A 23,694-nucleotide genomic window follows, 5' to 3' on the forward strand; every position below is an offset into this window, starting at 1 on the left:
CTAGAATTATGCAACGTACGATATTCATCGCTAATCTATCGCTAAACAGTTTAGCGACAGATTAGCGACAGATATCATCCGTCGCTACTTGGCGTTTCTCTTGTAGTGTAGGCTTTCGGCTGATGCATTAAAGGCCAACAACGAGGGCAGCAATGCCACTCTTGGTTGTATCCTCTGCCAGAGGTGCAACACAAGAAAACATAAAATAAGAGGAAAAAGACCTCCTGACCCTCTTGGGATACGCTGAAGAGGAGAAACCCACCATCCTGAATTGAATCCAAGGGTCATATCTTAGTCTGTTGACATGGTGGCAAAGCTCATGAGGTTGTGGAGTTATTAGAAGCGACACAACTGCATACATAGGAGCGACTGTCATAGAGGGGGCCTTCATCGGTAGGACATTACCTAGTTGTCATCGTTGCCGACGTCAAGGGTGGAGGAGACCCCCTGTTAGGTGGTTGCTACTTTCGATGCACGCTGCCAATGATGCCGAGGCAAAGGGGTTTTACTGGTGCACACAGAAGGAGGAGGAGTTGCTTCTGCCCTGACTACGATGGAGGTGGAGGGTAGCGTTCATAGAGGAGGGCAACATCCTAGTAGAGGAGGTCGAGATACAAAGGCAGGAGGGTGGTAGGAACTGTTAGAGGTGGCAGAGCTGTTGGAGGCAACAGTGGAAATGACAGACTGTTGTATCGAAATTGGCAGACTATTGTGCCACTGATTTTTTCTAATTTTATAAAAGACTATTTCTGGTGTGTTGAATACCTCCCAGTGCTTTATCCAAATAGGTTTGTATCTGAATTGGATATCTACCCTAATATAAGAGAGTTTGAATTTTTTAGCATATATTTATTGGATCTTGAAATGCTTTAAGTGATTGCATAGTATTTTTTGATATGCTATATATTTTGTTCATATTTGAATCCTATTAAATATGGATTTGGTATGAGCTAGTATCTAATTTTGAAAATAGATTTGAATAAGTCCAATTCAATGTTTCTTGGATCCAAAAAATATCATTAAATATGCTCACACTATTACCATGCTTGATTGGGTTATCTTATGAGTTTTGAGGTTATTTGAGTGTTGAGTAAAATAACTAAACAAGGATCAAAATATTGAGATCCAATTTTGAAATTGATTTTTGGCTCAAAACTTGTGTTGTGGTATATATCTAATTGTGGTCTGAATAGAATCTGCACATGATACATGTGAGTTGGATCCATATTGACTCTATGAGATCTAAGAACGTAGTATATTTGATTGCATATTACTTTATTGCATGTGCTTATGGATAGTTCTTGTTTGATCCTGATATATAAATCTATTGTGGTTTCAAAATTAGTATAATGACATTTAAGTTTAATTAACTTTGTTATGTGAAATTATATATGTTTTGATGTATATATACTTTGAGTAGTTTTTTGTTGGGTCTTCTTATTGTATGATTTTATAGATGAATTCAAAAAAATATAACGCTGGATATGTTGTATGGATCTAGATTTGACTAAGGTTTATGGTGGATCTGGATAGTATCAAGATGGATAATTTTGGAACCTAAGTATATGGATTTGGACTATATTCAAATCTGGATGATCCATGATGATTAAACATATGTATGAACTTAATGAATAATCAATTTGAGTTCATAAAATAGCATAACATTGTGCTTGAAATTGGGCCTATTCTGAATGTCTTGATTTGGTTATAAGATCCATGAATATTTTGCTGGATATTATGGATGGTCCATGTGTTGGAACCTGTTGATTTACATTTGATCTAAAATTATGTGATCAGTATGAATAGTAGGATTCTGTGTGAGCCATGTTTTTGCTTGAGTTATTCTTCGTGTTGGACTTGATGATAACATCTTAAGTGAGTTTTTTGATATGGACTCGTGTAAATCCAATGGTTTTAGATATAGATCTTTGTGTAAATCTGTTAATGAATCTGAATTTACATGTTGATAATGGTAATGAGATAACTCCCATTGATTATGGATCTGATGCATATCCAAGTTAATTTTGAATATGAGGACTTGAATTTTATTTATTGTGTATATTGCTTCTAGTTTGTGATGTCCTAGTGCATATATTGCTTATTTGTAATATGTTAGTAAAGTGAGAGTTGAATTATTTACACACGTTTATGGATATTTTCATGCATTTAAAGCTTTATGTTATGCTTTGTTTGTATGCTTGTTTGAAGAGATATTTTCATGCATTAGAAGCTTTATGCTATAGTTTGTTTGTATGAATGCATGAAATGATATTTTTAATGCATTAAAAGTTTTATGCTATGATTTGCTTGCATGAATGAATGAAGGAATGTTTTTCATGCTTTAGAAACTTTATGCATGGTATGCAACATGATATTTATATTTATAATAATTTGGATATAGATATATCGATCCAAAATGATCATGTGATAGTTAACCTGATAAGAGTTAATTTATATTGCATGTGATATTGATTTGCATGTGGTGATAAATAGTCATCATAAATCATGCTTCAGTGCAAATATATTTTTTCATGCTTTAAAAACTTTATACATATTATGCAACATGATATTTATATTTTTAAAAATTATATGTATGATTGTTTGGATATATATATATATATATATATATATATATATATATATATATATATATATATATATATATCCAAAATGATTAGGTGGTGGTTAACTTGATAAGATTTAATTCATGTTGCATGTGATATTTATTTGCATATGATGATAAATAGTTAAGATAAATCATGTTTCTATGGTTAGCTTGTATGAATATATGAATGGATGTTTTTCATGCTTTAAAAGCTTTATACATAGTATGCAACATGACAATATTTATATTTTTAAATTTTTTACTTATGGCTATTTAGATTGGAACATATTGATCCAAAATAATCAGGTGGTGATCAACCTTGTGAGAGTTAATGCATGTTGCATGTGATGATGATGCACATGGATAGTGAGAGTATTGACTATGATAAAATTTTGAAAAGTAGAAGTATTTGTTATGGTTGACAAATCATGATTTTACATAAATCCATAATAATATATTATTATGCATGTAGATTTTGTGCAAAGTTATTTGCACATGATGATGTCCTATGATATGGTCATAGAAGAGCCATAAGAATCTCATAACTAACTAAGAATGTGAGACCCACATTATGATATATTCAACATATTTTGCTTTAGAACTATGAACTTCATAATTGAGTATGCATTGTATAGTGAATATTGAAAATAAATTGTTGCACATTATATTGCATATTAAGGGTTATGATGAAAATTTTGACATGATAAAAAACCCATATAGTTATGTGAGATAAGTGTATGAAAGATGATTTCATGGCTAAATCTATACTCTATGTGAAAAGAATCACAATTCATATAATGATAAAAAATGTTGATAGTTATGTAGGAAATAACCTATAGCATGTGTGAAAACTTTATATTTAAAAATAAATAATGAAAAATGCACATAGATATGTGATAAATAACCCATAGTATATGTGAAAACCTTAGACTTGGAAATAATTGATAAAAAACCTACATGACTGTATATAAGTAACTCATAGAATGTGAAAAGAATATTATATTTAGATATTGTTGTAACCTAAGGAATTATGCATATTTAGTTGGTGCATGTTTTATCATGAAATATCTAATATGCTTGTTTGCTCTATATAGCCAAGTGAGCAATGTTGGATCCCGATAACAGATCCAGTCCAGTGTGACCATAAGGTCTGACACATGAAACTCATAACTCATATATTCTAGTATTAGATCTAAAGTATGAATCCATGTATTGGATTTATAGTTAGTCATTAGATCTCACAAAATAATCTAATGAACCTAAAGTAATAGGCCCTTAGATGTGAGCTACATAAATAGTAGTGACCTACAACTCATTGGATTCCCAACCTGTTTGGGAATCGAGGGAGACAATTGAACTGGAGCTCGCTACCCAAGGGAGGCTAGATAAACCCAGCCCCTGCATTCTGCAGGTGAGTTTGATTAGTGTATCGATGTGATCTCCCTGAAACATGCCGTTAACCTCCGTCTCATTTACTTCTCCGTGTCTTTGGTGCTCCTTCCTCACTGCGCATACCTCGGCCCTAAAAGCCCAACACTCATCGGGTTTTCTATACTAGAATCTATGTTGAGTTGCCTTCGAGCACCAAGAATTTGTCAGAGTTTGGAGTGGAGATTGAAAATGAGAGTTTTTGCACAACCATTGGATTATGAAGGTTTGGTTTCGTTTTGCTCCATATGCGGTTCAACGTTTCATCGTGATTCTACTTGTATTAAACATAGAGAAGATTCACAGACCCATAATATAAAGACGCATCGTGAGGATGGTATGCCGGCACTGGTGACGGGAGCCTTGCCGGATTCCAGCCAACAGTCTTGGTTTTTGGCAATATACTTAATTGTGGTAATTTACCACAAATGTCGATAGCTATAGTAAATTATCAAAAGAGACGAGATTTGGTTTCCAAAATGGTTGGGCTCCTTGAAGGAAAGGAAAGAAGGTTACTTTAATTAAGGAGTACTCATTGATGTCCCAAGATAAGAAAACTTCCATGCAAGAAAATATCATGACTGAGCATATGACATTCTGTTGCATGCTAAGAGTCCCAACATCCCACTTTTGCAGCACCATAAAGACACTGAGAGCAGATCATGTAAAACACAATCTCACCCACCGTTTACAACCACAAAACCCACCCTCACTGTACTGTAGTTCAGTACAAGTGGGACCCACAGAGGGGGAGGGTTTTGTAGTAGTAAATCTCACGCAAGGTTTTACAAGATCCACGCTCAAAGACACTAGCTTGGAATAGTAGGGGACTTGGATGATCATGGGATTGAGGATAGATTCTTCTTTAACATGTCCTTGCCTTCTTTTATTTCAGACAATCACAGAAAAACCACCTCACTCATTGAGTTCATTAGCATAAAACCCCAAGTCCTTTTTGCCAACCAAGAAGTACACCCAGCTTCCCAATATGATTGCACAAAAATTCTGCATTAAGCAAGCACCCGATCGCTGTCCATCAGGTCTTGGACACCACACCTGACAGGTCCGGTCTCCAACCTGGAGGGTGATCAGGTGCTTAATGCACAAATATTTGTGCAATCATATTGCACCCGGACTCGCTTCAGCCTGGTGCCATCTTGTCAACTTGGAGACATTCATGAATCGCCCTCACCAAATGGTCCTAGCTTTGATAGGCATGTCTATACCTGAATAGCAATGCCATTATGTAACAAATATTAGCAATATTTTTAAAATATAATAATTCTATTGTGATATTTTTTGAAACCAATGCACTAAAGAACACAATATTTATCTTAGAATATATTATTAAATAATGTCTTGATGAGAATTTTTATATGTTTTAAAAGTGCATATATGCCGATATTTTCCTAATATTCTTATAAAATAACAAAACTTTAACTTGTCAAGAGATTTTCAGCTTCTCCAGGACGAGACTTGGCGACATTAGTCACAAAATAAGAAATTACCAAAAAACCAAACAAATGCCCGTTGCGTTAGTATGGCACGTGGTATGATTTTCAAAATGGAACAAGGTGATTTCGTATCCTTTCCTTGGCATGGGTGTGTAATTGAAAATTCCCTTAAAGAGAGGCCCGTATTCACAATTTCGTTGGGATTAGGGTGCAAACGAGAATAACGAGATAATTAACCCACAAACGCAAATGGTAATCATATTAACGTGCATAAGAGAGAGAGAGAGAGAGAGAGAGAGAGAGAGAGAGAGAGAGAGAGAGTCCACCAATGAATTCCAGAAGGCAAGAGAGTCTCTTCGTCCACCAATGAATTCCAGAAGGCGAGTCTCTCTCTCTCTCTCTCTTTCATTTGATCTTGTGAGATTTTGAGTTCCAAGTGGCTTTTGGGTGTTGTGGTTTCTTCTTTTTTCTTTCTTGTTTTCCCTTTCTTTTTGGTGGGGGAAGAGCTAGGATTTTGTTGTTAGAGTCTTGAATTGGTTCATGGCATCAACAAATTTTGATGTTGGAAGACGTCCTCCTTTTTTTTTTCTTTTGTATAATTTCCTTTGCTTAATTGGTGCAACTCGTGCTTATTTTTCACGCGGTCTTGTATTTCGGTTGTTCCATTTGTTATAAGGTTGGAATTATGTTGGGTGTGATGAGATTATTGCATTCATTCGTGGCCGATTTGATCGTTTTCATCAATAAAATCTCTTTCTCGAGGGGGCAGGGAGGGGCGGGGGTTTGAATTCTGCTTCTCTGTTGTGTTGGTTTGTGAGTCGTTCAACCTAGAGTATGCCATCTTCCTTAATTAGTTAGTTCTCACTGTTTGTTATTTGGATGCGAAAAGATTTGGGCTCTTTAGGGGTGTGGGGATTCATTCACTGGTGCAGAAAGTGGTATAATTTGGGAAATTGCATTCCACTCCTTAATGCTAGGCCTAAATTATCCCACTTTTTGAGAATTAGTGGGTATATCCATTTCATTTGAAGATTTTGAACACGTCGCAATCGAATTGCTTTGTTGCCATGTTAACACTGGCTTGCCGATACTGCGGCTAAAGTTGCAAGATATTAGGGATTGAATCCCTTCTTGAAATTTAATGACCCGGAATTGGGTAATGGTTGGATGGGATGTGCTTAAAAATCTTCTTCAATTCAATGGTTCTGCAAGAGTTCATATGTAGCCTCCTGTGGAGTAGTATAGTATGATACTTTTGATAGAACTCAAGGCCTCTTAATTTTCTGCACTTGGATAACAATATTACTTTTACGTTAACTATCTTATGATAAAAAAATATTTGGAGCTCTTTCAAGTTGTACATTCCCTTCATGCTTGCAAGGTTTCTTCTGATTACTTAGTTTAAGATACCTATTTTTATGTGGGTGCATTTATTGGCGCCAAAAACCCCATATTTTTTTTATTGTGACAAAAATGCTGCGATTGAATAACACCTAGTGAAGAAGATAACGCATGCATGCTTCCACATGTAAATATGGAGACTATTGGTCAATTGAGGCTGTTTTGTATTTTTATGATCTTTCCTTCTTATCTATGAGTTCAAACGATGCTGTTGCTTAGGTTATTGGATTTATCACCGTTTTTAGGTTTCCCATGATGTCTAAATGGATTCCAATTTTTTATATTTTTATCATCAGAGTATTTTTGTGGGTTTATTGATTACCTTTTCTCACTATGTACAGGGACTATCGAAGCAGTCACAATGCTTTGTTTGATGGAATTGAAGAGGGAGGTATTAGGGCCTCCTCTTCTTACACCACTCATGAAACAGCTGAACAAGACAATGAAAGAGCCGTGGATGGTCTTCAAGATAGGATTAACATTCTCAAGAGAGTATGTTAAAAACTTTTCATATGACAGACATTCTTATGCTATTATTCCTGAAATCAAGGTCAATATGGATAGTTTGCGTTGATCAGATTTGGATATCGTCCACTTCATTGGAAATGAACTGTTCAGTTTTCCTGATAGTCTGATATGTCCTGTGATTCTTTATTGTTATGATAAAAAGAAAGGAAAAACTGTAACAGATAAGATCAGTTCTATTTTCTTCCTTTTTTTTGGTAAGTGCAAATGAAATTATTGAAAACCAAGAAGGGTATGATTGGAGTTTTATTGAAGTCAATATGGATCCAAGCTGATAGCTTGAATGGCGTAGTCACACTATCTTTAAACAAATGTTCTCAGGATTGCATGTGTGTGCATATGAATATGTGCTTCTTCTTTTAAAAAGTCATGAGAAACTTCATTAAAATCAAATAAAGATAAAAAGGATAAGTTTGTTTAAACCAAGATGTGTAAAAGGTCAAAGCTAATAACTTGAGTGTCACTTTGGGTATGTTTGCAGTGCCTTGTGGTTCTTGGATTTTTTCAAGATCCTGTGATTGTAAATCACAATCACAACACTTTCTCAAGGTTAGTAAAATATGAGAAAAGTAAAGTTGTGATTGTGATTGTCAGCTTTGATTGCTTTTGCCTTGAATCTTGTGAAAGTTGGTCACAAGATTGACCTTGTAACCAACAATCACAGCTTGTACTTTCTCAGTTAATGTTCATCCCACCTGTAACCAAAGCAAAGATGCCCTTTATCTTTGACCAAGTGGTCATGGGTTTAAATGCATCCTGATGTTACTTCCAATTCACTATCCAAAAATAAAAAGAAAAAAAGAAAGGTAAGTGAAGTAAAGATTTGATCAGATGTGATATTGTTACGAAGCATAAGAGGGGAGGAGAATGGAAGAGAGCTAGGGACTCATGGTTGATGTGTTATGAAATAACTATTATTGCAAAAAGAGAATTCTTACACGTGCTGTATGTTCTTGGATGGCAAGCTGTGACGATGTTACCTCTACTTGTTTGGCATGTGAAACTCTGATTAGATTCCTGTGATTTATTGAATTTTGTTTGTGATACACCTTTTGTGGAACACCATAAATTAAAGCTTTCTACAGATGGTGTCTTGTCATTTTATTTCTTGTTGCTTGGATGTAGGAAGTTTGATGGATCTGTGCGAAAGATGACTTCTGTCACTGTGTAAGATGGGCATCATTTTAGACTGTTGTCATTGTAGCCAAATTTGATCATTTATGGTAACTGGTAAAAATATTCAATTAACAAGTGTGAGGCTATAAATTCAAACAACATACTGACTAGTAATATGTGCTGAAATTGTCTTCAAAAGTAACAAAGCAACCATTTGGAGGAGTATCATAATAAAATAATGAATATGAGAATAGTACACACTGTAATGAAATAAAAAGTGCACAAATATATGCCACTATGGGCTTACAAGATTACAAGAATGTGCACAAAGATAACAAGTCTCTTATGGGCCAATACAAACAAGAACACAAGCCACTTATGGGCAAGAGAACAACTAAAATAAATAAAAATATTATTGAAAATGCTTAAGAAAAGTATTGAAGAAATATGGGAAAGACTCCGATATTTATAGAGGTTACAAGGCACTTAAGGAGCTAGCCAACTAGCCGTTGCCTTACGGCTAGAACAAAAATGAAAGATGCAAAAAATAAAAAGAAAATGAAAAGACAAAAGTGCCCCTAATGGGCACAACCTACTACATAAGAGGGAAATGACCAAAATACCCCTAATGGGTACCTATTAAAAATACAAGATAGCAAAAATAAATAAATAACTAAATAAATAAATATATATATATATATATATACGCACACACACACACACACACACACACACACACATATATATATATATATATATATATATATATATATATATATATATATATATATATATATAGAGAGAGAGAGAGAGAGAGAGAGAGAGAGAGAGAGAGAGAGAGAGAGAACTGGAAATATGAGAACTAATGTGTGAACCACGATTTTCATGGTTTTTTTGTTCTTTTGTCTTGAATCTAACCGTACGGATGTGATCTACATGCTTGGTTTTATAAGAACACACTCTTGAATCATCCAATTTCGATGCATAAACCAGATTTTTTTTAAGGCTTTAAAATCAATGGCTCATAATCTTCATAAATATTCAAGCATTCAAAAATCACATTTTTTCATCGAAAATACACTATCCAATGGTTGATTTCTATCAAATTCACCATGCTAAGCTCATCCACATGGTTGGATTTGCAAAAAATGTGTTGGAAATGCCCATATTTCTAGTTCTCATATTCTAGTGATTATATATATATACAACTTTAACACACACAACTTGACAAATGATCTGTCATGCGTACTCTAGATGTGGATATCTGGACAACATAATGTTAGTGAGTCCAAAGGTCCAAAGTTATATGTATGTGGGGGTGGTAATCTCATGAGGCTACTTGAGCTTTGCTATAAGCCTATAACTCAATTTGATAATTCAATTTGCTAAGCTAACAACCCAAGCTAAAGCATGGCTTTTGATTTTGGTAAATGAATGAAAGTTAAAGGGTGGTGTCATTTTCTTTTCAGCAAATTCAAAGGCAGAAACATAAACTACTGACTTCAAAGATAGATGAAATTTACAAGTTCTTTTGTCAACAAAATATGGGAGTGTGTCCTCTTTCAAGACAAACATTTTGGTGCTGCGTGCCAGCAGCTTGGTTGTGGTCTAATTATTGCATTATGTTGCATCTTTTGCTTTTGGACTTGTCCAACCCCAGACTGTAACACCAGTCAGTTAGCTCTTTTAAATTGTTGACTCGATTGTTTTTCATAGTTTCTTTTATTTATGACACTTGCGCTCTTAAATTTTGATTTATTCAAGTGTACTTTACAATAAAATATCTTAGAATGGATTCCATGAAATTCATAAAAAAATTACTTCTATTTATTGCTAAACTTGTAAAGTGAGTTCAATACCTAAGCTTGAGCTCGATATAAAGTTGACAAACCAAGTGGGATCAGACTTCAGTGTCACTGGGCAATTTTAGACAAGAACAAGCCTGGCCTTGAGTGTTGTGACAAGCTAAGCCTGAGCAACCTAAAACTGAGCTTGGCTCGACTTGCTTACTCAGCAACCTGTGTATTAAAATTGAAAGGCAGTCAATGATGCATAGGGTGTAGCATTTTTCTACTTCCATTATGGCATGCACATCAAGATGGTTAGTACTCTAGAAACCATTGAAATGACTCTTGGCACCTTAATGCACTTATGGTGTTGGAATAAATGCTTAGGTACCTTTTTTACAAGCCTATATCTTTATTTGGTTTATAGGTATAGTCAAAGAATCTTTCTTCATGCACTTAGGGATTTATCACTTACAGTTTTTTCTGTATTTAATGGTGTGAACAGTTATTGCTTATCCTGCTCATACTTACATGATGTCAGATTGTGATTTTTAAATAGTTTGTTTTTCATCTCTCCTCTTTCATCTTGAATGCCAGCTTGGTTGGTTGCAGTGCTGATAACAACTTTTGTTAAAAACACTAAAAAAAGTCCAAAAATTCTCAAGAGTTCCACTTTTCATTTTCCAATATTTACTTGAGCATAACATTGTCCATAGTTGTTACAGCTATGGTTATAGGCTTCTTTCTTCCCTCGAATGGACAATGTCCATTCTTTCTCTTTTCTCACTTGTTTGCTTCTTACTTTTTCCATTCTCATAGTTGTTATTCTATTGGCTTTCTCTCTTTGTTTGGTTTTTGGGATTTATTTTTTTTCTTATTGCTTTTTCATATTTCAATTTCATGCTTTCTGGCACTTTTTTTCTTGGGTATGGAGATCCTCTTCCTTGTTGTATCAGCCTAAGGCGAGTCTTGCCGTGAGGCGTACGCCTCAAGGTCTATGAGGCACATGCCTCAGGCCTTTTTGTGCCTTGCATGTGCGCCTCAAGGCACAACGGCCCTCGCCTCGAGGCGAGCCGTGCTTTTCACAACACGTTGATGATCCCTTGTGAAACTTTGTACAAGATGAAATATCCCCCCTTGATGAATTGGAGTCTCCCAAGTATCTAGTGATACTTGTAACCATGTGCCAGTCAACAAAAGGCACCGTCACCAAAATTTTAAAAATTTCTTGGCTGAGTGCATTAAAGATAGGTTGTTAACATCTCAAAGGTGGAAACTGCTGGTCTGGAATGTTGGAATTATTGCAACCCAGCCAGCTACAGCATGTAGGTGTGGGGTCCTAGAACTCGAAGTGCACAACTTGGGCAAACACTCGAGTTCAGTAGTTTATCTATTGATGTTTTTCTTCCTTCACACATTATATATCTTTCACAAGAAGTGCACCATCAGTCTCTATTAACCTTTGGAGCATCTGTAATGATTTCTGACAATTACTTTCTAAACAGTTGACAGGAGATATTCATGAAGAAGTTGAAAGTCACAATCGTGCATTGGACACAATGGTAAGCATTGTGAAAGTTCTGTGAGACTGCATTTTCTGTTGTTTATATGGTTTACTTATCTTTTTATGCGGGCTGCAGGGTAATGATATGGATTCATCAAGAGGCATCTTGTTTGGCACCATGGACCGATTCAAGATGGTATGCTGATTTTCCCCCTTTTTGTTTTGCAGTTTTGTGACGATACATAATTAAAAATGCTCATGCTTGCTTGCACAGGTTTTTGAGACGAAGTCAAGCAGGAGAATGGCCACGTTAGTTGCATCATTTGTTGCACTCTTCCTACTTATTTACTATCTGACTAAGTAGTTGTGATGTTGTTATGTCCCCAGTACGTTCTGGGAGGATATAGATTTGATTTAGTTTTGCTCCTAAATCTTGTCTGTACAATCTCTCCACTTTTATACCAATCCATGTCTATCATAAGAACGTTTTATGGAAAGGTTAGAGCTGGAACCCCCTTCTCCAGTATTCTGATAAATGTATAAAATGTGATGTTTCTTTGTTCATATTTTGACTAGAGGCTTTTATTCATAAGTGGAAGTGGCTGATTGGACAAGGTTTGTGGTAAGCTGAGTCCCTTGGATCAGGTTTTAATGTACTACCACCAATTGTCTTTGCATATGAACCTTGATTGAAATGGTGGAACCTGATTCAATCTCATACTGTTATTTCTGAAATCAAAATCTTTTGATACAGGTTTTGTAAAACTGTGGCAGTTCTGATATCATGCGAGACACTAGGCTATTGCTAGGTACCCATGTCACCCATCTCATGGACTTCGTTCCAATACAAAACCTGCTCCCACAACAGAGCCATGAACCATACCTTTCATCTTTATCGGGCATGTACAATCCTTTCTACTTTGTGAAGAATTCCATGTTGCAGATGAAGCATCAATATCTCTGTTGTTTCTAGCCGTGATACGGTGATACTGTGGTTAGACTTGAATCGTTCATCCCATATTTCTCATTTGTTTCACCTGAATGCTGCAACATCCATGGATTCATATGCCTAATCCCAAACTGACATCTATTTGTAAGCGGGGACAGTAACAGGGCTATGAAGTGAACTGCATCTACCTAAACAAGTTCACTGCACCTGCTAACACACTCTAGATGGCAGTCTTTGCTTCATTGTGGTAGCCACTTATGAAGAGGAGGATTTGGTTGGTGGTCAGTGTAGACAGGTTGACCTTTCAAGAATGTTTCTTTATCGTATATGAGCCAAATCTGGCACAATGTTCATTTACATAAGGCCTTGTGGTTGGGTTTCAGAGAGCAAATTACAGAAAGCCACCTAACTTGTCAACCATCTATGAAAAGAAATAAGTTCTGTTATTATAATCATCTGCTTGCTTTTTCTTGATGAATTTCAATACCCACTTAAGAAATAAAATTACTTTTTGTCCTTTGTTGATAAAATATCTTATTTTTATTGAATAAATAAAATATTAACGGATTTTTCTTTTTTCTTTTTAACTAAATAATGGAGCCAAGTTACTTTGAAAAATAAGACAAGCAGATGCATGCGACAATAAAAAAAGTTGCATTGACCCCATTATTTTGGCAGGTGAACTAGCAACCAGTGATTAATAGGCAACCTTGATATCAGAAGATGACAGGAGTTGAGACCAGACTCACTAGAATTGAATGGAGAACCCGCTCTGTGTCTACCAACCAGGAATCACTTGAGTGACTCTCTCTCTCTCTCACACACACACACACATCACACACACACATAATTGTTCATATTATATAAAGCACCTACAGATGAATAAAATCTCGCTACAATAGATAAAGAGATAATGAACAACAGAAAGAAAGAAAAAGAACCCAAACAAGGAAAGCTTGCAAGAACCATGGTTCCCAAAACAGGGCTCCGACCGCCCAGGTGGGATTTTGTCACGCCACCTGCTGGGCAGCTGCATCATCCATCTTCACCTTCTCCATCGCTGCCGCCTCCTGATAAGAGAAGAGTCCTTCCTCGACCATCTGTTTTCCACAAGCCCGTTTTGCTGCGTATACATCAAAGCGGGTAATCTCCGCTCCGTAATCGAAACGGATGCCTCCCTCCGCTTCCTCTTCCACAACATCAACGATGGTCATGATTCTGACGGTGGTGGTGGCCGTCGACGGGCGCGACTCCACCGGACATTGTCGGATCAACTCCCTGATTTGGCAACAGATGTATGGGCACATCTCGTCTATCAACTCTAGAGATATGTCTGTCCCGTAGTAGAGGGCATCAGAAACCATCTTTCCTGGAGGATCCGACTCGGAGTCGGTGCTGCGGTCGTAGTTGTAGAAGAAGGCGTCGCTCCAATAATCGGTCTCTGTGATTCTTTCCGACGATGCTGCTGCTGCTTCTTCTTCTTGGTGGTGCTCTCTTCTTGGGCGTGTGTGATGGATCATATTTCAGATCACACAGTTTCACAATCGTCATCATGATATAAAACACGAAATACATCAATAAATACAACAGTGTAAAGAACATGATTAACAGACGACCGAAACAGTAACAGGGAGCAAGCATGGCATTTTCCGCATCAGACCAAAATCCAGACGTAAGCATATAAACAAACACATGCATAGAACATAAAGAAAACAACATGCACATGTTTAGAATATGCAGCAGGCTAAGGCGTACGAAAGTACTCCCCTTAGAGAAGATTCGCCCCCACATACTGTGCAGATCAGGGTCCGGCGTCCTTCCCCCAGGATACAATAGCCACGACGAACCGAACGGTGCACTCCGATGGATCGTCCTTCGAAAACAGCCTCTTCGAATCACAGTTGCAGAACAACCCCTTTCGGGATAACTCACAGGAAAAAGAGAGAGAGATGGGAAATCGCAGAATGCTTCTTCAGAAATCGTCTGTCTCAGTCACTCTGTAACCCCACCCCTGACCACGCTTTTATAACCCACGAACGGTTATGAAACGTGGAAGGAGCCCGTTACGGAATCCGAAGTTCCATAACGGGCACGGAATCCGAGGAGTCGTGACCCGTTATCCATTCTCATTACCCGTTACCGAATCCAAAGAAACTTTGGGGATACTTGTCTTGATTGGATATGGCCCTAAAGGGCCAATTACCCGACCCGACCCGACCCGACCCGACCCGGCTCGGCACGGCACGGCGGGCGGGCGCGCGCGCGCGCGTGTGTGTGGTGGTCATCCCACTCCCTTGTTCTCAGGAACAAGTGTATGAGTTCACTAATTGCTTATAAAGCTCTCAGAAAACTCATGCAAAAGCAATATGGGACTATTCCACCTTATCAAGACCTCTATCTTAAACACCTCATTCCTTCTTTGAATTTCTCTCCATCCTTTCTTACACCTAACAGTGTGTACTTCACGTAGAAATGGAGAAGCACCTTAACTGACGAAGAGGATGGTTGGTTATTCTTGCTCCCTTCCTCCATTGCAGTCTCTCTCTCTCTCTGTGAGGAAGACGTTGATGCAGTGTAGCTGGTGGTGAAGGAAGAAGAGGAGAAAGATATGTATATATAAGGATCCCTCTCGCCTCTTTCTGTTTTCGTGATCCAAGGTAACCGTTGATTATGAAGGTACTACTACCGACCTGCCCCTGGAAGGTTCTGTGCGGCACCCTACGTCTATTCAGATCTAGATCCTTATCCACGCTCCAGTCCATTTACCCGGAACAGGGACCACCATCGCATGCCTATATGATAGGATCCACGAAGTATACTGACATGCTACTGGGAAATATGATCACTTGATCTCAACCCATCACCTTTCCAACCAGAGGTGCAAACAGGTCAAATTCGAGCCAAATTCTGCTAGATCTGAATCCGAATACAAAGTATAAATAGTAGATCCGAATGCAGATCTAGATCTGAATCAGATCCGACGAGGCAAAGTTGAATCCGAATTCAAAATACATGCTGTAATACTGGATGGAGAAAAATACATTTAAAAAATGCAATGGGTTTGGATTCTGATTGGGATCAGTTCTTGATCCAACTTAAAATGCTGATCCGAATCTGACCCAAATCTGAAAGTAAATATGAATGTACATTCGAGTTTTACTTAAAGGATCCAAATCCATAAATAACATGTCAGATTTGGATCGTATATCTAACTATATCCGATCCGTTTAAAGTCCCATTTCCAACCAATTTCGTTTCTAGGGGTGTCATTGGGTCGGGGTTTGACCCGAACCCCATCTGTACCAAACACTATAGGGTCAGGGTTTTGTGATAAACAAGGAGGTCCGATTAGAATCTGGATCAGATTCAAAAAATTTGATTAATGTATGGAGCCAGATATGGTTTATGAAATTTCAACTAAGATCCGCAACTTTTTATATGTAAAAAAGATAATAAGTACTATTTCATCAAGTATGGTCAGGGTTTGGTTCATAGGGTCTGGGTAAGGTTTCTCTTATGGTAGATCCGATTGGACCTGAGTTCAGACCTAGTACCAGCATCTTAAATCAAATCTGTGTTTCGTCCCACCTGGGTCCAAACCAAACCCGACCCGTTGACACCCCTAGTCATTTCTCCAGGTGTTGGAAGTGGGTAGGGCTGTCAACTGGTAGGGTATCCAACCCATCAAGAGTGTGTACCCAAACCCACTCAAATAACTACTTGCTGGATCCGGGTTCTGCTTTGGTAAAAAAAAAAAAGAACTTTTCTTCCTTTATAAAACGTAATCAAAATCCCAATACATCAAAAAAAGTAAGCACCACCTAAATATGAAACTAAGCTAAAGGCTATTAGAATTGGAAGCAGATCAGGTCATGCTGAAAATGAGCGTTTTTGCTCATTCGGCCATCGTGGCCGTCTGTTTGCATTTTGGATGAATGCCACGTGGTTTTGTTGACTTTTGAGCTTTTTAAAAATGCAAATCGGATGGCCACGATGTCAGCATGAGCAACAACGCTCATTTTCAGCATGACCTGATCTCCTTCCGATAGAAGTAGGAGCCTTGAGACACCTTAGCCTGACTATCAAAAGAAACCGAAATAAAAAATCATAAGAGAGTGGTTGTAAATGTGTCAATCATAATGTCTAAAGATTCATTTGGCAAGTCTATCATTTAGCGCCCTCACGGGTCTCTATGACCAACACAGTTTTGATGGATTGGAAAAAATATGGCTATCCTTTAGTGCCCTCATGGATCTCTCTGGTCCACTGTATTCCAAATTTCCTGTTATGATTTCTCATGTTATGTTATGTTATGTTCTGCTTTTTCTATGTAGCACATCCATGGCTGGCGTGATATCTCATCACACCCAGCTAATTTCTGTCTCTGTTTCTTACTGCCACATTAATGAAATTATCTTTCTCTAAAAAAATAGAAGCTAAGTTGACTCCTGAGACATGCCTTAAGCAATACAATCAACCTCTACGCTCACATGGCTACAAAAGTTTCACTTTGAGTTCTCGTTTATCATCACTGCGTTCCACTAGGGTCTATGTTGCATCTTCCAACTCACAACTCTTCAAGGCTTCTTTTTATTCTTCTCTCATTCTATTTGATCATGCAAACGACATGTTAATGTCGTTATTTCCTCTTGAGATGCAAATAAGATAAATAAAAAGCAAAAAACTACAATTTTAAAGTAGGAGTACCCACAAACATACACACTTAGAGGTACCATCATTTTAATTTGGTGATGGGAGGGATGTAAATGGTTCCGATTCAGATGGGATGTGGACAATATTCGACTAATCAGATGTTGGCTAAACGGATTCGAATAGTGATAAGTGCATACCATAGCTGCTATTTTACATGTAAATGGATTCTGATATGCGTCAAATTCAGCAGCAAAAAAATGAAAGCTTATAATCGGATATTGTTTTGACTTTCCATATGCAGCTAAATGGAATCGAATTAAAATCTGGTTCATTTACATCCCTAAGTGATGGGGTGATTAGGAAAGGTAAACTTGGAGATTAGCACATCCCAAGGTGCCACAGGCCTTATGTCCATATACTCTCTCTCTCTCTCTCTCTCTCTCTCTCTCTCTATATATATATATATATATATATATATATATATATATATGGTATTATACTTACAGGAAAACTGAAGTATCACATATTAGATTGGAAACCAAAATAAAGTGTAACGAACAAATACTTTATTTCAATCATGCACATTAACGGAACATGAGCAATGGCTACATTATTTATTCATAGAACAGACATAAAGACTGTGGATGCCGATTTAGAGTGGCACAAAGTAACCCAAGTTGAGAACCGGAGGCTTGCCAGGTGCGGACAGGTCCTGTAGGACTTCAATCTTGAAGTACTTCACAGCGAAGCCATTACGAACGTTAATGATCAAGTGGTAGGTGTAGTGTTGAGTTCCACGATCCAGTACTTGTGCGTCCACCACTTGTAAGAACTGGAGCTTAGCATGATTCTGTTGGTCATACCTTTTCACTGCGAACGCACCCAACTCTTGAACGTGCTGGTCACCTGGGATGTGAACCCATGTGGGGGTTGGAGGAGTATAAGAAGTGGATACGAAGTAGCCAAAATTGAGGACTGGTGGCTTGCCAGGTGCTGACAGGTCTTGTAACACTTCGCTCAAATAAAATTTTATTTGGTAGCCCTCCAGAACCTTAATCACCAACTTGTAGGTGTAATGTTCAGTCCCTCGATCCAGTACTTCTGCATACACCACTTGAGAAAACTTAAGGTAAGCATGATTCTGTTCATCATACCTTTTCACTGCAAATGCACCCAAGCCTTGGACATGATTGTCATTCTCCACGTTTGGGACATGAACCCAATTGGAGGGTGGATGAGCAGTGGCCACAATGGCCATTACTGTCAAAATAAAAAGGGAAAAAAATGGAGAAGACTTTCCCATGGCAGTGGGACGTCAACTGCTCAGCAGGGAAAACGTTGTGAAGCACAGGAAGTTGATTGATAACAAGGAAGAAAAGGCTCTTAAAAAGCACTGGGGGCGAATGGATGAGTGATGACCATCGATATTTCAGCTGGTATTTATAGGCAAGAGTGTGAAGGCTCAAATCAATATTCAATAGTAACACTGGGTGATAGTTAATACTGTGTTTCATTTTAATTTGGTAATTGTTGGCTAAGGTGGAGTCTACGTTTTTAGAAATTGTAGGGGAAAGCTTTTGGAGTTGACTCTGTGTATCATCATTCTTTCTTTTTTATTTGGAAATCATGGGTGACGTCGAGTCTTTAAAAAAACGCTTAAAAACCTGCTCCATGCACACTTGTTTTGACTGAAAAAGATGCTCTTATCCCTTCCACAGCTTTTTACGTTTTTGAGCTAACTATCCATGCCATAGTCAAAGTGTATGAATAGGTTCGAGGGACTCTCTCTCTCTTCCTCAATGAACAAATAACCTTTCGTTTTCCCTAAAGCGAAGGCAGGTTGGTTTGCGCAATGCTGTGTTCTGATGCTGGCATTTGGTGCAAGCTGTTTGTTTGAGGGCCGATCAGGTGCAATCACGTTGCACACTTTGGGTGTGCCACTGCACCTGACTGCCCTCCATCTCTGGGGTACACAGCCTTCAGCTGTGGGCCTCAACAGAAGACGGAGGGCAGATCAGGTGCGATGTGATTGCTGCTGATTTGCTGTCTGTTTGGAAACGGGGACAGGTTATATGTGCACCCCCAACACACATCGTACAGTGCGTGCCCGACTAAGCAGTCGGGTGTAGGGGGGTGCCATACACCGCCGTACACCAGACTGCGAGATGTACGGTGGTTTACGGTGCCCCCTACACCCGATTGAGCGGTGTACGGTGGTGTACAATGCTCTCATACACCCGACTGAGAGCCACGCGACACTCAGTCGGGACTCCAAATATACATTGTAGCTACAATGCATGTTCGGAAAAAAACACCCAACACCCTCTCGTTTGGAGTACTCACAAAGTCCTGGGACCCACAGTTAGCGCTGCAAAAGAATTTGGATACTAGATGAATCGTGTCGGATCCGAATCTGAATCTAAAATGGACAATGTAGAACCAAATATCAATCTAGATCCGAATCTGATTTGATATGATAGAGTTGAGTCTGGATCCAAAATATATGTGGTATTACTGGACCCGGCAGAAAACAATAAAAACTATGGTCCTTATATGCAAAAAAATAAAAAAAATTGATTTGGACTTTAACCAGATCCAAATTTGATTCAACCTAAAATACTGATCTATTTGAAAACAGTACAAATCTGGAATAAATCCAATTTAGTAAGTTGAATCCAATCTCAATTTCGATTTCACTGTAAGGATCTGAATCTGGAAATACTGTGTCAGATTTAGATTGTGTACGTATCCGATTATATCGGATACATTTGTTGCAGCCCTAAGTACACCCCCATACATGTCTCAAGTTTAGGCATGCAGCCATAATGCATGATGTAATCAAAATATTCACGTGTACTTGGGACAAGGCTGTTTAATAAAGACTGCTAGTGCTTGACCATCTAATCAATTGGGCTTAAAACAATTAATTAAGAATCAACTTGTCATCGCTGCCAGCAGGATCATACTGTCATGCTGAACATGAGCTTTTTGCTCATGCCAACATCGTGGCCGTCTGTTTGCATTTTGGATGAATGCCACCTAGCATATAAATGTTCCCTTGACTTTTTAACTTTTCAAAATACAAAACGAACGGCCACGATGTTGGCATGAGCAAAAAAGCACATGTTCAGCTTGACCTGATCTGCTTCCCATGTGCACGCAGCCAGCCTTTTGCAATTTGCTAGTATTTTAAGCCAAGCTACGACCTGTTGAACGATAAGGAGATAAGGATAAGAACCAACTTACATTTGGTGGCTCAGTAATTTTTGAATTAGCCAACTTATCTATCTTCTTTGGATCCTTCCCTAGTTATTCGGGAATACCAAAAATATCTCCATCAGCTTCCCACGCTATCTCAATCATTCTCCCTGTATGTTTAAAACCACTTAGTGATGATGAATAAAATGTGAGCAGAGTTTTTTCTATGTAGGTATACAGCCGAACCACATAAATCTCTGATGGTTTTAGCGTGCCTGGGTCTACTTCTCATGCTCCTCCATATCTTGTAACATGGTATCAAAGCCCTATCAAAATAACCAGTGCCCTGGCACCCGCTGAAGTGTTAGTGCACTCTACATCCCTCATATCGCTATGGGCAATAACACTACATCAGATACGTCAACCCAGCCCGCGGTGCATCCATCGACAGCCAGAATGGTGGCTCAGGAGCAAAATCCTACTTTGAAAATAACAACCACCCCTTTGAACGGATCAAACTATCTCAGTTGGTCAAATGCCGCCAGTCACTTTTTAAGCGAAAAATCAAAACTGAGATATGTAACTGGCAAAACAAAAAGGTTCGACCCACTGAACGCTGCCTACGATGAATGGGAGTCGACAAACCATCACTCAATAACTTAGGCAAAACCAAAACACAATCATACCAGCACACAAAGAACAACAACTTTGTGACTTAAATTTGCGAACTATCCTCAACAGAGCTTTAAAATATAGATGATGTTTTTGGGCACCACTGAAATGTATGCATGAAAAAAATGATTGAGAATATATAGCCTGAACCAACTTCTTCTAGAAGGGAAGATCTCAAACAAAAACTAAATGTTTGTCTCATCACTTAATAACTTTAGCAAAACCAAAACACAATCACACAAAGAACAACTTTGTGACCTTTAAATTTGCAAACTGGAGCACAAATACCACCGGATGTGAGGTTTCATCCGTCAAACAATCGGACAAAATTATCTACAGTCCTGAAAGTAAAGGCATTCCATGAGAATGAAAGAGAGATGCCATGATATCTACTGTGTATTCACTAGTTCCCAATTTTATTACACAAACAAGGAAAAAGAATGGAGAAGAAGAAGATAGTAAAGCTGGTTAATGCAACTTAAAGAACTCACCGAAATAAGTCCCACAACCAATATCTAGGAAACATATAACAATATAGAATATCACTCACCCATTCTTTTACCCACTATATTTAATTTCATGAATATCAATAAACCCTTTTTATATTGTCAAAACACTTGAATACCCATAAGTATCAACAATGTTCCTGTCACCACAGGATCCATCCATATCCTAGAAACATAAAAGAATAAGTCACACCATCTTTCTTAGTCGGTTTTTTCTTGTTGCCTCTCTATTTTGAACTAACCGTCCGAAAGCCTGAAGAGAAAATGCGTCAAAGGCCGTAAATTGAGATGATTACAAAATTGATCAACAAATAGGAACAAACAAACCAACAAAATAAATAAATAAATACAATAAGTGAATGTCAAAATATCAGATGAATCAGTTTATACGCTTGTTCATCAAATAAACAATTCAGAAAAAAAGAGAACAAAATGACAAATATGAAATCGAAGGCGAAGTTTTGATTAATAACAGGTGTGAAACAAAAGGAAGAAAAAAAAATTAAGAAAAAGGGTTCTTAGGAGGGCAGTGAGAGTGGGGAATAAGGCTTCTTAGGAGGGCCTTTTGGTGATGGAGGGTTATGGTTTTGGGGTTGGAGGGGTGACATATTAGGGTTTATGATGGTGCTGGTGGTCACCACCATTGATACTCCGAGAGAGAGAGAGAGAGAGAGAGAGAGAGAGAGAGAGAGAGAGAGAGAGAGAGAGAGAGAGAGAGAGAGAGAGAGAGAGCTGGTACAGAGAAGAAATACCAAATAGAGAAAAACAAATTATGATTAGGGCACCAATTTCGTTCAGAAAACTAGACGAAATGCAATTGGGTACACCGAGATCTTCATTATTAGATAAAATTTTTACTACTTCAGATACCAATGTTTCATCAAATGAAAAAAATGAAAAGAGCAACAAGAATAAGAAGAGAACACCAAATAACGTTCTCTGCTTATTTCTAATTGGGCTTCCGGCATGTTCGATGCCAATGGCTGAGCTCTGGGAGACTAAACGTTCTCTTGCCGTATCCCAGCTGCACTTCTCTCATTTCTTGCGTTCCTTCTCTTAAGATAGCAAATCGAATAAATTGTAGCACCCATATTTACAAGAACTTCGGGTCTCATACTCAGGCAGTAATTGCTTTCGCTTTTCATGTTATGAGACTTGCATTTTAAAGGGACAGATTAAGATAGCAAACAAATGCACCCATATTTACTTGTATATGCATATCATTTTACAGGAATAGATTATAAGAGGTGAGCAATCTCCTCATAAGCACAAGGAAAAAATAAGACAATAGAAATCGTTGTTCTAAAGGATGATAAATGCTTGAGAGTACAGGAGGTTTAGCATCGAGTGCATTACAGGGAATTCATTGGCCAGCTGGGCATTCAGGAACCCAAGAATTTGGAAATTAGTTTGAATTATTCAGTTCACTGAATGTTGAATTTTTACGAACCTCCTTTAATTTTCAAGAATTCATGGAATAATGAATGTGGGATCGGATAACTCTACCAGACACAAGAAAAGACCCACTCGTGATCAGTATGGGTCCTCACCACGGATTAATGTGTGGTGCTCTTCGACTCATTGTTGGTTATTTACCAAGAAGAATAAAAAAAAATGCAGAAAACCGAGCAATTATATACTCTCTCTCATAGCCAAATTTCTAGGTTGGAGGAACCCTATGGGACATGGCTATATAGGGTCTAGCTAGCTCCACAGTCAGAATAGCCAAATGAACAAGTCTAGCCCTATCCTCCATCTATTTTTGTTAAATCTCACAAATAACAAATGAGTACACGGCTCGTAGCTTGGCTTACAATACTAGCAAACTGCAAAAGGCTGGCTGCATGCACATGCATCTCTACATGAAAGGCCTCACAATTTGTCAAATTAGTATGA

At 38.0% G+C, this 23,694-nt stretch overlaps 2 protein-coding genes across 2 annotated transcripts; one reads left to right on the forward strand and one right to left on the reverse strand.

Moving 5' to 3' along the window:
* The first annotated feature begins 5,781 nt into the window (after positions 1–5,781).
* On the forward strand, positions 5,782–14,236 carry LOC149844750 (bet1-like SNARE 1-1). Its single transcript, XM_089995251.1, has 5 exons — positions 5,782–5,867; positions 7,230–7,380; positions 11,822–11,878; positions 11,957–12,016; positions 12,095–14,236. Exons 1-5 carry the CDS (start codon positions 5,854–5,856, stop codon positions 12,182–12,184), a joined length of 372 nt encoding a protein of 123 aa, XP_089851377.1. The 5' UTR covers positions 5,782–5,853; the 3' UTR covers positions 12,185–14,236.
* A 3,838-nt stretch (positions 14,237–18,074) lies between these two features.
* On the reverse strand, positions 18,075–18,680 carry LOC149844751 (uncharacterized). The gene has a single exon (XM_089986148.1). It carries the CDS (start codon positions 18,678–18,680, stop codon positions 18,075–18,077), a length of 606 nt encoding a protein of 201 aa, XP_089842274.1.
* Between the last annotated feature and the right edge of the window lie 5,014 nt (positions 18,681–23,694).

This window comes from Nuphar pumila, chromosome 2, assembly GCF_984573655.1.
Source record: "Nuphar pumila chromosome 2, dmNupPumi1.hap1.1, whole genome shotgun sequence".
Classification (NCBI taxonomy): domain Eukaryota; kingdom Viridiplantae; phylum Streptophyta; class Magnoliopsida; order Nymphaeales; family Nymphaeaceae; genus Nuphar; species Nuphar pumila.